This window comes from Opisthorchis viverrini (assembly GCF_000715545.1).
Source record: "Opisthorchis viverrini unplaced genomic scaffold opera_v5_190, whole genome shotgun sequence".
Taxonomy (NCBI): domain Eukaryota; kingdom Metazoa; phylum Platyhelminthes; class Trematoda; order Opisthorchiida; family Opisthorchiidae; genus Opisthorchis; species Opisthorchis viverrini.
In genome coordinates, this window is record NW_008751846.1 from 543,128 (window position 1) to 559,861 (window position 16,734).

At 45.6% G+C, this 16,734-nt stretch overlaps 2 protein-coding genes across 2 annotated transcripts in view; one reads left to right on the forward strand and one right to left on the reverse strand.

The window, feature by feature from the left end:
• T265_14413 (hypothetical protein) overlaps positions 1–9,300 on the forward strand; it is a gene marked incomplete at both ends in the record, with an annotated part of 32,321 nt that extends 23,021 nt beyond the window's left edge. The window contains 5 exons of the mRNA XM_009173514.1: positions 2,581–3,037; positions 3,073–3,352; positions 3,634–3,694; positions 4,833–5,190; positions 8,963–9,300. Of these exons, the coding sequence (XP_009171778.1) occupies positions 2,581–3,037; positions 3,073–3,352; positions 3,634–3,694; positions 4,833–5,190; positions 8,963–9,106 (1,300 nt within the window). The remainder of the gene's footprint in view (positions 1–2,580; positions 3,038–3,072; positions 3,353–3,633; positions 3,695–4,832; positions 5,191–8,962) is intronic.
• A 6,219-nt stretch (positions 9,301–15,519) lies between these two features.
• Positions 15,520–16,734, reverse strand: part of T265_07861 (hypothetical protein) — a gene marked incomplete at both ends in the record, with an annotated part of 58,087 nt that continues 56,872 nt past the window's right edge. Inside the window, one exon of the mRNA XM_009173501.1 lies at positions 15,520–15,777. Within this exon, the coding sequence (XP_009171765.1) occupies positions 15,520–15,777 (258 nt within the window). The remainder of the gene's footprint in view (positions 15,778–16,734) is intronic.

The window sequence follows — 16,734 nt, forward strand, 5'->3', positions numbered from 1 at the left end:
TGAGAATGTGGTTAGTGCTAGCAGTCATTACTAAAGATATTGTACAATATCTTGTCCAAAGGGCGCGCACCCTTGGGAACGTCCAAAATCGCACTCTTTTGGGAAGCGTGATACGCTAGCCACGATGTTTCTCCGCACACCTCCAAAACCTATGGATAGCAGAACCAATCAAATGCGATTTAAACAAAATGATGTAATAATTGCTTCAAGCACCGATGGCATCAGTACTCGAGTGGCGTAACTTCTATGATCCTTTTTATGCGCCTTTCCTATGCTGCCATGACAATCCTGTGGGCGCTTTTAATGTGTACACAATGAGATGAATTGGCTGAGTTTGTGCGAAAGCTTGATCAGTACAAACCGTTACGATAAATTCCTCCGTCAGCGAATCGCTCAGCAGAATCGTTCACGAGCAATCAGATTTTCGGGTTGCAAGGTCTGTGAGTCACTTTCTCCGGCTTCTTCCGGTTTGAATGTTTGAATGCTTTGAATGATGACGACGAACTAAAGCCTGTAGACCATGGATTGCTTTCGAAATCGAATTCAACTGACATACCGGATGACGCGGCTGTGCATAACTCCGCATCGTCACAGGTCGTCAGGCTCTTTCCTATTCTGGATCGCCTATTTACAAGCGTCTTTTCTGTGCTTCGGACAAAGCCTTTGACCCATTTTTCACCCAAGGTCCTAACTACTTGATTCACGTATAGTCCGCAAATAAAGGTAGTAAAAGAAATACCATGTTGCAGCATGTCTTTTTTTCGGTCCTAATGAGACTGAGTCTTATCACTCCTGGTGCTCTGAGTCGGCTCGAATGAGAGAAGAACATCGTAGCCGTGTCTGGTTCTTATTGTGTCTGATACAGTATCAAAAGCTGATAACGTGAGCAAAAATAACTCGACCGACAATAAGTTAAATAACTGGTGGATCGATACGCTACGCATGTTTATCCGTCAGCGTTCCGGATTTTCAGCAACCTTATGAGTAGTACATTACAAAGATATACATGTATCGCGATATCTCGAATATCGCGAAACATGAGGCGGCCTGGTGCAGCACATTCAGTTGCCTGAGAACATCACAAACGAGAGATTCAGCTGGTTTCCAGGTGAGTCTCTCGCAAAAACCAAATTAGTTTGCAAATGAATGTATATTCGCTCATTACGTGCAATTTGGTTTCAAGTAGAACATAAGGTTGACGGAAACCCGGGGACTGCGTCTACCTGATGAGCCCCAAGAAGGGCGAAGCCGGTCGTAGGTTGTCGACGGATTTTCAGCAACCTTATGAGTAGTATATTACAAAGATATGATGTTCGGTTATCAGGGACAGCTGGCCTCCGAACACCTCCCCTTTGAGAAGGCTGTTCAACTGACTGCTGCTTCGGACTCCAATGTGACGACTCATGGAGTTGCTGTAAAGTTCCTGAATACTATCTGTTTCCCGTACACCCCAACTGAGAAGAATCGGCACATATGTGGATCAAGCGGGGGTTTCAAACTTGCCAGAAGGGAGGCCAAATTGACAGACAAAGTGAGCTGTTTGAACGATCACTCGCCAGATGCGTGCTTGAAAGATCTCCGAGTTTATAGCTTGCTTAGAAAATGTTTGCATTTAAAACCATGAAATCCTATTCCGGAATTCTCATGGGGAATTCCAGTTTCCAAACGTCGACGGAAAACTCGTAGACACTGTATGGTGTTGATCGCTAGTACCTGACTTCATTCAAATATGATCTCACACAATCAATGCCTCCTATTCCCTGATCAATGACACTTGAACGTGACGAGATACACTTATATGAACTCGAGATAGTTCAATGGTTAAGGCGCCAGCTTATGGACCGGAAGGTCCGTGGTTCGAACCCAACCTCAGCATCTCAACTGTTCCTGTCTAGGCTGGGCACCCTGGCCGTATCCTAGCCCTCGTGCCTCTTTCTGTTATCTTGACAGCTAGGTATTGAAAGGGTGCCACAGTTGAACACTTTTTATCTGCATATTACACCGGTGTTATCGATATGATATGGTATGATATTCCTCAACTGAATGTGCCGCTCAAAGACTGCCTCATGTTTCAGCTGGTGCGAGATTCGGGGTATCGAGGTGTACGTCCTTCACTCACTACTCATAAAACTGCCGAAAACTTTTACACAGCCTTGTGAGGGTAGTGTGTTCTGCAGAGAGAAAAAACACTTGGACCTATCGCTTTGGTGACTTGAATAGGTTCTGATTACTATCGTACGTGCAGCTAATGAACTTTCGTTCTTCTTACCTTAATGACGTGATGCACAAATCGTTACGCTATTGTGGAAGGACGCGTCCCCAAACTTCATTCTCATTGGTTCCGCGTTAGAACTTCTTTGATTAGGATTAGGTGTGAGCGTGACTCACCGCCCACCCCAAGACGACACTCAACCATTCGACAGGTTGTCGGTTGTACCAGTCGTCAAGCTGACGATCGGTCAAAAAGGAGTATCAGTTTCTTCCAGAGTAATCCATATTTGGTTTTTAGATCCTGTAAATATTCGTAGTTTCATTTTTAGCTGGTGCGCATCATGAATCCTCGTGTTTTTACATTTCTAGGATCTACAATGCATTTGAGGTCTTGGTTCGGCGGCATGTTAGCCTGGACGAAGCTCTCGCTGCTGATACCCTCATCACTGATTCGAAACACCGGCCTCCAGCCGCAATCTTTCAAGGACATCAGCCGCTGCAACGTTCATTTTTGATTAATATCTTTCCATCCGGGGAACTCCCTTGTGGATGTAGTGTTCCGCATCCGATCCCTTTGGGACCTCAAGGGTTGGATACCACTCTGGCAGATGAGGGACATAACGATAATCCTTCGCTTTCGAAACGACAACAAGCAACTCAAAAAAAGTTACAAGAACTGAAAATCGGAAGCTACGACTCCTACTACACACATACAGGATATATTCGCGAAGCGTGGAGGAGTTTGGCTGTGGATATAGTTCACTGTGTGATTTTCTCCGTGCCGGCTAGCATTCTATCAGCATTTGTCGCCATCGAGGAGATGATTGTGCAGTCGCCCTCAGAGAAAGTGATCCCCCTTAGGGGCGGGTCCCTAGCGATTCATGTCTAGCAGGTGTGATTTTCTCCGTGCCGGCTAGCATTCTGTCAGCATTTGTGGCCATCGAGGAGATGACTGCGCAGTCGCCCTCGGAGAAAGTGATCCCCCTTAGGGGTGGGTCCCTAGCGATTCATTTCTTTCTAGCAGGTCTTCTGCTGCGTGTTTTCGACGAGAATGAAAACGCGGAAATACGCCGTCTCCAACACCTCGTGCTCTGGGAACACCTTTGTAGTCTCTTTGAGGCACCAGAAGGACAAGAACAAGGTAAAAAAAACGGTTTATGCTGTTTGAATTTGAACGCAATCGGCCAAAACAAGTTTTCATGCCTTACTTTAGCAGTGTTCCGTTTGCAATTTATGTTCGCTGGACTGAAAGAAAATCCAACATGGGAATTCTGTCTAGGTTATGTTCGCTGGACTGAAAGAAAATCCAAAATGGGAATTCTGTCCAGGGCATTGAACTAGCGCTCTACTTTTTCAGCCGTTGGTACCTCTTGTTCCACTTTTTCCACCTGGTCTTCTCTTTCGAACTCCATCTATTTTCAGAAGTGATGGAGTGCAAAAAACGAATGACTGCTCATCTGGAGAACCTGTTGAATCAACCGGGGTAGGTCCTCAGTACCATGGTTCTGTTCCAACTTGCATTTTCTCCATTGTGACGTTGTGGTCGAATTTATTAGGTGTGTGCAACACTTTTTGTTATGTTGTAGCTCCGTCTTCCAGCTAGTTGGTTGAGTACTCCGTTGATCCATCTGCTCACGCCTATTTCCCGACGAGTCAAAGGCCCCCAGGTTCCGAGTACCCCGGTACCATAACTAAACGTTGTGTTCTTGTAGACAACGTATGACGTTTTGTCGTATTTGGTAGGGGTTGCCAAGTCCCTGATTACTAAGGTTGTCTGTCGGACATCCTTCGCGGTCTTAGATTTTCTCCAGGCAGTTGTTGGTCAGACCGTTAGAGCGACCTGAATTTTTTTTCAATACGCTTCGCATTATGGTATGGTTTGTTACAAAGTGAAATTCGGTTGGGGAAGCGTTGCCCCGAGGTGTACGTCGTTGTCTTCCTCTTTGGCTGACCGAATGAGGTGGCTAACATGTACTGTATGTATTTTTCTGAAGTGGATTCTTGTTTGACGTCTTCGGTGTGTTCATCGTAGCAGTAGGCTAGTCACGTTGGCTCATACCTTCCGCTGCTGATCAGCAGTTCATCCGTCATCGGCTACAAGCCGTGCACTACCACAGTTGGTAATTTGTCATTCCTCTTATTTTTTATATATTGTTTCGTCTTATAAACTACTGATCCTCTCATCACTTGGGTTGTTTCGGTGTCTCGGCCTACATAGCTACACGAGTCGTGATTGTGAAATGAAATCAAGCTGATTTTGTTTCGACCATTATCAGTCTGCCCACCAACCGCCACATTTCTCGTTTTTTCCACCCAACCTTAACCTGCTTGATTCTGCCCTCTCACCCGATTGTGTAGCTCAACAGTGGAGTGCGCTTTTGCACAACCCTATTACACACTGTTATCGGGTACATCGCATTCGACTCCCCCCACATGTTAACAGTTATCTCAGTTTCACACTTGATAAAGGACTGTGTTTAGAATATATTTTCCATTTATTGTGTCCCAGTCTTAGGCCTTTGGTAAAAATTGAACCACTGCATCTTTTATCTTTTTGTCCTAGAGTCGATACAGCATCTCAGTGCTAACTAAAACCGCCACCTTCCCTTCATCCTTTACAGCGAGTTTTCTGAGGTGATAGACCAAAGCGCCAGCAGCAGAAGCTTCCAACTCACTCAACAGGTGCGCATCGTTCAACAACACGGTACGTTGCCCACGGCACAAGCAGATCTTTGTAATTTGTCCAATTATCCCTCCGACTTCCTCGTGCTCAGTCTAATTTGTGTTATTATCCTGTTTACAGCGCTTCCAGATTTGTACTTCATACACTGGTTTTTCAAGCGGAATACCTCCTGGATCCGTGAGCTTATTCGACAGGACCTCGGTTCTTCAGCGACGACCTCCGAACCAAACTTGTCTGTGGTGCTCGACAAATCGGATGAGGGACAAAAACCGAACGCTTACTTATGGCTCCGTCAGGTGCGAATCGGTAACCCATCGAGTAGCTTTAGTGGTGATTTGGAGAATAAGTATCTAACTGTTCGAAACTCGGTGCCCAGTGTTGCTTAACGATCGTAATGAGGAGCGTTTAATTGGCGGTTGAGTTGTTCACTGAGAAGACCGGGAGCCAGCAACTTCAGTTGCAGCACCCTTTCGGTGCCTAACTGCCATGCCATCCGAAGGTTGCACGAAGCCTGGGATACTGCCAGGTTGCCCAAGTCTAGACAGGGGAAGTCGAGAGGCAGAGGTTGGGTTCGAACCACGGACCTTCCGGTCAGTAAATTCGCGCCCTAACCACTTGGGCCATCTCGTTCACTGAGCTTAGCGATTTCGTTGCAAGCGCTTCATCATCAATCAAGATGACACCATTAGTGTGAGTCTTCGTATAGCGGAGAGGTGCGTCAGTCTTTAAAAGTCCCTCAAGTGTGAATGAACTCCCAGTTTGTTTGATTTGGCAATCCTATTTTCGGGTCATCAACCAGTGCTTTGGTTGGGCTGGGTGCCCGGTGACCTTCTCTTCTGAATGGGAAGTCACTAAACCGAAATGCTTAGTGGTTCCGTCTTGTTTCCGGCATTTATATTCCGTTAAGCGGGACTAGAGTGATGCAGGCTAGGAAATTTTGAAGCATCGAACTTGAAGCTTTTCCATACTTGTTCTCCGCTGACATCGAACTTGAAGCTTTTCCATACTTGTTGTTCTCCGCTGGATTTGAAATAATTGTGGTGTTTACGGCACGGGCATTATTTCCTTTTACTTTCATTGTCAATCGTGTTATGACGTATGACTCGATGTTGAAGGAACCTGCTATGAGTTAAACCGCAGTCTCCACACCTGATAACTTTTTCGATGCATGAAGCGGAATTGCTAACAGCCCACTCTGTCATTATGGCACAGTTACGGAAGAAGTAATGCAGTTGTTCCAGCTGTAAGAAGACAGCTTTCGGCTAGTTCTTTGAAGCTCTCCATATCTTATGACCCTTCCAGAGGCTGTCATACTTGCTTGATTTTTCAGAGGTGAAAATTGTATAAATACAACTGGGCTTACGAGTATTCCGGCTAACAGGCGCTTGAAGCAATTGCTAATCATGTTAGACCTTGAGCTTTTTTATCCCGAATTGTGTGCACGGCAAAAAAACAGAGCTTTCAATCTACAAATGGGTTGTGTTGCTTGGGAGTTCGACGTGAGCAAAAGAGACAAGCAAACCATATGTAGACCAGAAGGAGGAATAATTCATAAGTTTCGTGAACCTTGCACGAGTTGCTTGGCATATCATGGAAGTGCAACACGTGGAATGCAAACAGTGTGAGGAAAGTGTGTTGGACATCAGCGTCGACTTCTGTGCATAAGGCTACTGCATTGTTCAGCGATTTGTTACTGGTCTTGTAAGCAGTTAGCCTCGATAGTACATCAGCTTAATCAAATTCTTAGGCTAAAATGTACCTTGGCGCGATTTTATTATGCAAAGGTGCCCAAGTCGGTGCGTTTTCAGGTACCTAAGGCCGCAAAATTTGAGTTCCCAATACCGACCTCAATAAGAGGTTTGACGCTATAATATAGTTCAAGAACCATGAATGCTTCTTGACAGGACAAGGACCATTTACCCTCCCATGCGCACTGACTCATTCAGTGGAGCACACAGATTGCGCGCATTCGATGCCCTGATATTTCACGGACAATAATGTCTTGTTATCCTGCTAAATCCTGAATTCCCGTGATCTTAGGTCTCCGGTAAATTTCTTCCAAAATGGAGCTCACGACTCACTGTCTCTTAATAGAGAGCGTTCAGCCGTAGCACCCTTCCGGTGCCTAGCTGCCATGCCACCCGAAGGAAGCACGAGGGCTGGGATACTGCCAGGTTTCCCAAGCCTAGACAGGGGAATTCGAGCGGCGGAGGTCGGTTTCGAACGACAGACCGTTCAGTAAATTCGCGCTCTAACCACTTGGGCCATCTCGCTCCTCACTGTCTCTCTCTCACTCTGATATATATTTCAGCATCTTTTCTGGGTAGATTTTATGTTCCTTTGATTAGATACCGACAAGAACAATGCCATCCAACCACGCTGTCTTCAACACACCATTCAATCGTGTGGTGTGGTGCCTAAAAAGTCTAACTGAGCCATTTGCCTCTCCAACCACAAGCATCGCTGCTACTCAGGCTGAATTGTTGACCTCTGTTAGCGCTGCAATTTTTTGTGAGCGATGTAGACCGGTATCAATGTGTTCAAGAACCAGTCCTGTTTGGCGGAATGCTGGTCGTGGATTTTGGGGGCGAGATGGCTAAAGTGGTTAGAGCGCGACTTTACCGACCGGAAGGCCCGTGGTTCGAACCCGACCTCTGCCTCGCGACCTCCCCTGTCTAGGATTGGGCAACCTGGCAATATCCCAGCCCTCCTGCTTCCTCCGGGTGACATGGCAGCTAGGCACCGGAAGGGCTTTACAGCTGAACGATTTATTTATTTATATTTATTTATTTGGCTGTAGGGAGAGAGTAGTATTTCGTAGTTGTCGCTTTTTCCATAAAAGCGTCATCACAGTTTGCCTCCAGATGTTGGATAAAATCTACAGCTCACTTTGAATCAACTGAATTACAATTACATTCACTGGTCTGCAGTATGTAGATCGTTCACAGAATTTGGTGGAACATCCCGGAGGCATGAACACATGAAGAGTAACAATCAACATCGTGGATTTTCCAAAAAAGGCTTCGACTTGTAAGTTGAAGCTTCCGTCACTTGATGATGATGGCGACCAACGAATCAACGTAAACAAATATCGAGCAGTCATGTTCGCGCGTTATAGTGTCGCTGCCATAAACTACTGTTCGTCCTCAAAACGTAATATGCAGTGGTCTTTACGTATTATAAGAAATCTGTGCACTGCTACAATCCTCTCAGGTTGTCTACACCATGCGGGGACTCTTTTCGAGGAATTTCTCACTCGAGTGCGAATCACCTAGGGTTTTATACTGTGTAAGCCAAAAGCTCATCTGTTCGCAGGCTATTAACTACACAAGGTGATTGTCATCGTAGGTGACTCCCAGGTGTCATTAAGGACATGGAAATTTGTTTGTGAACCACCACATCAGCCCCACCGTCGCTTCCAAATCGTGGGGTTTGTGACTTTATCCCCAGTAACCTGTCCGTGAAAGTCCCTTTTGAGTGGCTTCACTCATTACGTATCCTTCCTTCGTATAATGCGAATTGGGTTCGATCAGACGATTGTCGCGCTGCGTATTCCGCCGCCATTGCAAAAGGCAAATATTCGACGAATTGCACCTCTCGGAAGCGACCGAGAAGTGAACAGTGTGTGATTTGGCAACGGAATACGAAGATACTAACCAGTAAACTTAGTCGGGTGGATAACCGCCGTGTCCCTGGATGGGGATCACGGGACTCAAATCACCAATTGCCAATGACATTGGCAGAAATTGCCCAATCGCGCAGTCAGTGGCGCTCGTGCATCAAGGCCTTCAACGGGTAACTACCCAATTTCCGAACAAGGCTTGGTTGTACATCCCACACTCCCGTTTTACAGTGGTCGGAACTGTAGCAGCTGGAACCAATGTGCCTATGGTACGTTGTTTATAGTTGATAAATTGAAGTGATTGGCGACAGCATATGTCAACGTGGCAAGCTTTCACACTGTACGAGACAAGCCAGTAGGCGAGAGTCACTTATTGATATCACTTCTTTCTCAGCTTCTGGTTTGTTTTCTTAATTTTCTACCGCCTTCCCATTTTATTCGTGTAGGAGGAACTCGATTGGGATCAGTTGAGTTTAGTCAATATTGGACTGACGCCTGATGGTATCGAGGATCTTCGAATTGGTCTTGACCAATCAGAACTGCAGCAGTCTCACAACAACCTTACCTCGGCTGTGCAAATCCAGGCATAATAAATCGAACCCATCATTATGTGGGTTCTGTTGACAGATCCATCTTACTTTCTTTTAGTACTCACCTCCAAATCGCGTCACATTAACCCTTCGTTGTTCTTTCTTGGTAAAATCCAACATCATCGTTCCATAACTTGCTTAACTTCTTTGGTATGTATCAGGTTACTTGCTTTTCGTAAGTAGTATGTTGCTCGTCTAAATATATTTCGCACTCTCCCGCCTTGCACTCCATTACTGCATTAAAGTTGGGTTGCAGCTGAGGTTGACCTTTTCTCCCAAGAATTCTTTCTTACCACATAATTGAGAGAAAATCTGCCGTGAGGAATTATAGACACTCACCAATTGGACCCTGAAGAGAGATCATGGCGCTAACTCAGTTTTTGATCTTATAGGGATCTCAAATAAGGTGGTAGTGGCTGGCATGAGTCACTTTTCTTGTCTCTCCAAGGAGGTGGGCGTCTTTATGAGGGGTGATTGTCGTTAGGACCCAGCAGATGGTGAATCTCTCAAAAAGTGAAAGTCCAGTCTGTCGTTAGGACCCAGCAGATGGTGAATCTTCCAAAAAGTGAAAGTCCAGTCCCACTTGTTCATCGCACAACATAGGATCATCGTTTCATATCCCATAGCGTGAGCACCTCCGATAAACTAAATTTGTGTGGTTTCGGTGGGATTTATCCATAGTAAGGACTTCCTACTCGTGAACTAGTGGTCGTTGCCCCATGGTTTGTTGCATTCCGGGCTGGTCATCAGGTTTCTTTGGAACTACGGTGTTAACTGGGTAGCGGTTAGTGGCAACCGCTTACGAAAGAAGTCCATCTAGCTCGGGCTAACCCCGAGGTGCATTAGATACTATGAGAGGGTCGCATATCTAGTTGGAAAACTTTTTGTAAGATGGCAAGACAGTTTGATCATCATCAACGTTCACCTATGGCTCCTAGTGGCAAATGTGTCTCATATGTGACAATACGGCCTCAAAATGGCTTAACTGTGGCGGGTTACCGAAGCCCTTCGATTCCTGGTTGATTCAAACCCTCAAGGACAGTGCCAGAGATTCGAGTGGAGTGGGTCAGTGCGGAGATTGTGGTTAGGATGACGGTGACGGGAATAGGAAACATTTGGTCCCGACGGTATTGCACGCTCTTCTACTGTGTATGAGTCTTCAGTGAGTCACTGCCACTCATGAATTCGTTACGGAATGCACTTGGACGCAGCCAGCACTGTCTGCACCGAATTCCTCATCAACTACCCCATGTTGTTGGCTTAGTCTCGCATGCGTGGTAAATTAAAAATTCCAGTCTCTGCAATAAACAGTCTCGAGAGCAGCAGAACTGGACATGCCGTCTCAAACGACTCCCAATGGACGCCGCGTGTATCGACTTCCCCAGATGCGCCGTGCTATGCATCGAACATGTCGATAGGGCGGGCTCTTCCATCCAAAACGAGCTAAATTTCTTGGGTCATTTTAACTACGAACTTTCCGTATCACTCCGTTGCACTGGCACGAATTTCCGCCTTTCCTCGAGCAACGATCCTGCATTTGAGTCACATCACTGCTGTTCTCCTTGTCTCACTTCTCTGGATGTATTTAAGCGGCGAACCGCCGTAAGACATGAATCTGGCCATTTAGGTCCTGTTGTAGTTTGTTTTGTTCTCCTTATTATAACCAGTAATGAGTCGACTACAGCGCTCGTGCGGTTCTAATGTCACAGCCTTACCCCAGCTATCCAACTACGCCAACACCTTAAGCCCAAACCCATTCGGTTATTTCATTCTTTCATCCTGCTACGTCTAACCGATTGCTTGGCCTGATGCAAAAGATGACAGACATTTCATATCGTACCGGATTGACTGTTGTGAATAGCCTCATGCGGTTTAACTGCGCCAAATCAAAACAGCAAAGCCTGGTGTTGATGGTGTTAGATGTCATTGAACCCTCGCTACTTGTAAGTTAATCAGTAGCGTGAGTTTTTAAAAAGCTTGTTCTGTAGTCCCCGGGCTATCACTGTGGGACAGTCCGTTGAGGGGAATTGGGCTGTCAGGGGCACAGATGTAAACTACCTATTGGCATTTTTCCACCGAATTTGTGCCGCTAGCTACACAAAGTGGATGTGACCTTCCTCAGGAGGTGCTCGGCACCCCATATAATTGCAGTGGTATCCTGTTGGACAAAGCACGAGGGTCTATGGTGTGGTTCATCTTAGTATCCGCACAAACGCCAAGTCACCGCATGTTTATCGTTAATGTGTGGTTGGCTATAACGAGCACGGTCACACGTGACCTTCCGTTTTTATTGGGACCCATGAGGTGGGTGCAGAATGATCAGGCATGAAACCTCTTGTTTAGCCTTCTCAGTCTATTGATTCACATCCCCCTGCGGTCAATCGGTTGAAGATTGCATGGTCTTGCTAGCCAGATGGTCTCCCACCTGATGAGTGTGAACAAGGGTTTATTTATCGTGTCTAGAACATTCTTTAAAGATTAATTTCGTGGAAATCGCGAAGTGGGACGGACAGTTCTTCTTGTTCCTGGCGTATTCAGTCCAATTAATTTGAATGCCGTGGCTATTGGGTATGGATAGTGAAACGGATCGTTTCTGTGTCAATCTTCTTCTTTCCTCTGGTTCCATGGCCGTGTAGCGTGGACATCGATTGTTTCTCTTCGAATTTTCGCCGGGACAATACTCAAATGGAACATTACGCAGTTATTTAAACCCAAATTCCCAGACACCGTTCATGTACAACCTCACCTTTTAGTTACAGTCCTGTTGTTGTCATAGTCCTCGAAAAAGACTGTCTTCTTGAGGAGGGTGACTAGAAAGGACAGTCTGTCGTTCACAGGATCAAAGGAACCTCAATTATCTGTTAAAGTGTTAGCTAATGGGAATGTTCAACAGCCTCAGGCATATGTGACTGATGTACGCACTTGAAAGTGTCAATATGATAGATCTGGCAATCAGCTTTCACAATCCCAGTCGTGTTTCGTTAATAATTACTCCACTGTGATCAGTCTGCCTCACAAATAGGATTGAATCAAATTAATCGAAGCTCCGAGGTTGCTTTCCATGCATACAAAACGACATTCGGATGAGGTATTGGGTCATACAATTGAGCAAAGTTTCATGATGGTTTGCAGTTGGAGCGGTTGGAACAGTCCCAAGTGGAACCGAAATTAGAGGGTGCTTCTTAGATTATCTAGGACGAGTTTCATGGTGCTGACTGGATGCACTTTTACAGTCGCTTGACAAACCATATGAAATGGTATAGTAGCCTTTCCCATTAAATCTGAGAACAGTACACCCATAGATATATTTCGAAAGACCGATAGCAGGAAAAGGCCGTCTGCTGTTCGGCTTCGCTAACAACATGCGGAAGCCGCTCGGGCCACCGAAGTAGGGTCCTAACCTAAAATTCTTTAGTTCATATCCTTACCGGGATTTTTGGCTGTCTGCGTGTAGATTTGTAAGATTGAACAGGACATCGTCTCTTTTGTTCACTTTGAGTTGAGAATCAGCTTGAAATGGCCCACTGGTTCGCAGTTCGAACCGAACCCCTCGTTTAGCGATTGCTCAGATTGCCTGACAGCACCTCAACCCTCGTGCTTCCTTCGAGTCGCGTGGTGGCTATACACAAAAAGGTTGTCACATATTTACGATTGCCAGCTTGTTTTTGCTTATCTAGTGAAAGAATTCGCACAACTGAGCTGTTCGATCCCAGTCATTTTCAAACGATTCACAGGAGAAGGTCGCAGAAAAAATGTCACTGGTGGAGCCCTGGAAAGTTAGTGACAACACCTACCGGAGGCTGCCGAGTAGTATGAAAACAGGAAATTTCCTGAGTTGCTCCAAGATTCCGTTCTGTTTAATTTTTGATCTCCAGTGATTTTTGGGATCGGAACAGTGAGACATCGTCGGCGTATCACGTGATTGGGAAGTCCGGGACGAATATATCACGGACTCGCACTCTACAATGCTAATTTGATCGCACTCGTTTCTGTACTGCGTGGTACCACCTGATCAAAAGTGTATCGTTCAGCTGTTACGGTAAGTAGCCAACATGTAACCTGTAATATACAGCTTAGATTGCACATTGTTAGTCACCTGGGACTAGACAGGAACGATCGATATCAAATTTTCAAAATTTCCGGTTCAGAATTTTGCGCCTCGTTGAGCTCTACTGTGCGCCCAAACCATGTCATCTTACCAACTGCGGTGTATTTTAGAGTGACCGATCAAAAATGATGACCTTAGGGAGGGATGAGTTTGACCTAATAATCCAAAAGAACTAGGGATATTCCACAGCTTTAGACTGTTACCAACACCGGATGAGCATTTGCCAGTTTGTTCTCTGGCCCAATTTTTTGGTCATTTGTTGACTGCCGTTTAGTGTGGATCTTAGCGAAAACGCCATATAATTTGGCTTTTATAGGTATTTCTATGAACACTCCACAAACGCTTGTACTCTTTATTTCTTGATTGTTCCCAAAAGTACAAACATCCTTGAATCACCAATGTTATAGGTCCGACAAATAGGTACTGAATTAAATTAGTCAAATTTCTAAGCCACACCGATTTGGGACCCGGGTTATCCAACGCACGTCGCATTAGGATGTTTTCTGGCCCGTGCGGTTGGTTTTCACCCACGTACATTCTTTTATCCATGCAAGACATAGTGATCAATCGATTGTGGCTCGTTGCCGACCGAAACCAGTTGCAAACCGTTTTCGGACGGATGTACTGCCTAATCACGTTGGGACCAGTGTTGTTTGGCCCACACAGTATTCCAGTGTACCCGTTGTCAAGCGCCGATTTCATCGCTAAGCGGTAGAAAAACGGGTCAACATCACAACAGCCTGTGCCCATGCCATAAAAACATGCTGATGTGGATGGCAGTAGTATCGGATTTCCTAACAGAATAGTGCAGTGTAGGCTGGCATCTAGGTCAGAGTGGCGTACCGCACATGAGAAGTCGAACGTCACCGGACTTGTGTGTAGTTCCACGGCCGTGGATTACGTGGTAGATAAGTGTCCGTTTGGAAATTGGTTCCCGTGTTCCATCCACTCCCAAATTACCCAGGCTATAGGTAATTTTAAAACAGCCTGGTGTGTGCAACAACTTTGTCCGGCCCGACGAACTCATTAATGACCTGTCTGAGAAGTTTGTGTTCCTGAGTGAAACTTAATACGATTGGCAATGTACAGAACGATCGCTTGGTGACGCACTCTGTGGATGCCTATAAAACAAGGATGACATTGTGAGTGTCGTAATTATAGTCTCGGAAGGGGGCTTGTTGTGCCGTCCCTTGAAGTGCCTTTCAAATTGTTTTGTAAATAAAAGCAAGGATATGTGGAGTCATTTTGGATGCGTCTGTGGATGGGAAGGTTAGCTCTGAAGTGTCCGGCATAGTCAACAATCCTTTAATTCGGAGGATGGAACGAAAACTCGGCAAACGCTAATTTAAAATGGACTCGATACGCCTTCCGAGGATCCTGATGAACCGAATGTCCAAACTTGCGAAAACTGATACCGAACCCACTGAGACTGTCGGTAGTGTGGCAACGATGTTTGTTTGTAAACGTTTGTAAACAACGAAAACCCAAAAACACTGACCACTTGACAGAGACACATCTTTTCATATATAGAACATTTCTTCGCCAAAACCCAATTGTTCGATCGTGTCGCCCTTACGGTGGACAGTTGGCATGTTCCCTGGGTTGCCTAAATTTGAAACTTCATGCCTTTATCCCGAAAGTTTCCCGGGAAGAAGGAAAGAGGTTAAACGGATCGAACAATAGGATCACTGTCAAAGTAAAGGCTCACCACTGTCTGCATCCAGTATGTTTACAATTCTCCTATCAGCAAAAAACCCTAGCTAGCATGACAGACGGACATTCGTACGGGCTTCACCCTCATGAGATGTGTGACAGAGTTGTATTCCATTGAAACTGGGGGAACGACTAGTACGGACTACTTCCGAGGCCTGTTGAGTTTATTTCATAGACATTCGACTGCTATTCTGTTTACTTTTAACTTTAATCAGGGTGGTTGGAGTTTTTTTATTTATGAATGCGTTGTACTTGCGAGACTTGACACTACTGTTGTCATTTGTAAGTAGGCCTGTCTCGAAACACTACATCCGTGGCTAACCATTTACTGTCAATTTTTACGATTTTATATCATTGTTACTGATAAGCATCTAGAGAATGCTCAGAAACGTCCATGACTACGCCCGGCACTATAGATTTTCCGAAATTTAACGCAAGCCCGTTTTTTTCTCTGCTCTTGTATCTACGCGCTCGTAACGAGTATGTCCGTGTATGACAACGAATCGCGGTGTCCTGCCTTGGGTCTCCGGCCAAAGGATAAGAAACTAAGATAACCGGCTGCGAAATTACTATTGGGATCTCAGTATCTTCATTAGATATCCCAACCAGACTTTTCCAAACTTTTCCAATCCTGGTGAAGACATCCAACCTGGGACAACCAGAAAATACCGTAGGATAGCGTACCAGCAGTGCTGTTGACGTCGACCTTTTCTTGCGTGACGTTCGACCGGTCGGTCTTGCTCGATGAGGAAGTACGTTGCCGTCCTGATCCTCCCATTACAGCACCGACCTTTTCTCCTTCCGTGCTGTCCTCGTCAAAGCCATTGAAACTCCCACATCTCCGGCTAATCTGACGAGAACAATATAAAGCCCAACGAATGAGTGGCAGTCTCCTACAAGAAAGTATAGACTGCTCACTCACCTGCTTCATTTGCACTACGCACTACATGTTTCGCTCCTCGGTTCAGGTGCTTCTGAACTGGCAGAAAGAATTTCACATTGCCTGGCAAAAATCGTGTCACCGGTTTGAGCGCGCTTTTACAATTCCCCTGAAAATCCGTTGAATACCCACAACTTATCGTAATGTCAACAGATGTTGTCCTGGTGACTATCACTACTCCCATATCGTGTGTGTGCCAAGATAGAGCGAACTTTTAGGTTTTGCACGAGATGAGTATGAAAAACCCGCACGTGATGGCAAATGTTACCAGCATAGAGAAGAACTCTTGCTACAAGGAAAGGAATTGTTTCCAGATGAAACGTCGAAGCCAAGGAAGACACAAAAGTTTTAGGTATTCTTCGGTGTCATCCTTTGCTTGGATCTACGTTTACTTCTCTTCGTTCAGACGGTGGCCTATTCCCCTCACCCGTACTGTCTTTTTGATTGCTAGTGTTAAATCGTCATTGTTGATCTCTTAGATCAAGCCGATGAGTTGATTCTTGTGCATCCATGTTCCGCTAATTCCAAGATTTCCAAGTCAGCTTTTCTGTCTAGCCGCGGCTCGATACCGAAGAATACGTGTCAATGACGTATTCAAGACGACTTGATTGATGTTCAGTAGCATCCCAGTGTTGCAATGACTGGTGGGATGATAAATCCCGGCGGTTAAACCGGAATTAAGGACTGAGTAGTGTACATCGGTTCGCATCCTGATACCGCTTAGCAGTTTTAGTGGGACAAGTGAGTATACCGATGGCTAAAACGCGAGGCATTGGACTAGATGCACGTAATGACCTGGTTTCGAGTCTACCAAGAGAAGCGCGTATGGTACATTCAAGATTATCATGGACCGAAGAGCGGTCCTTG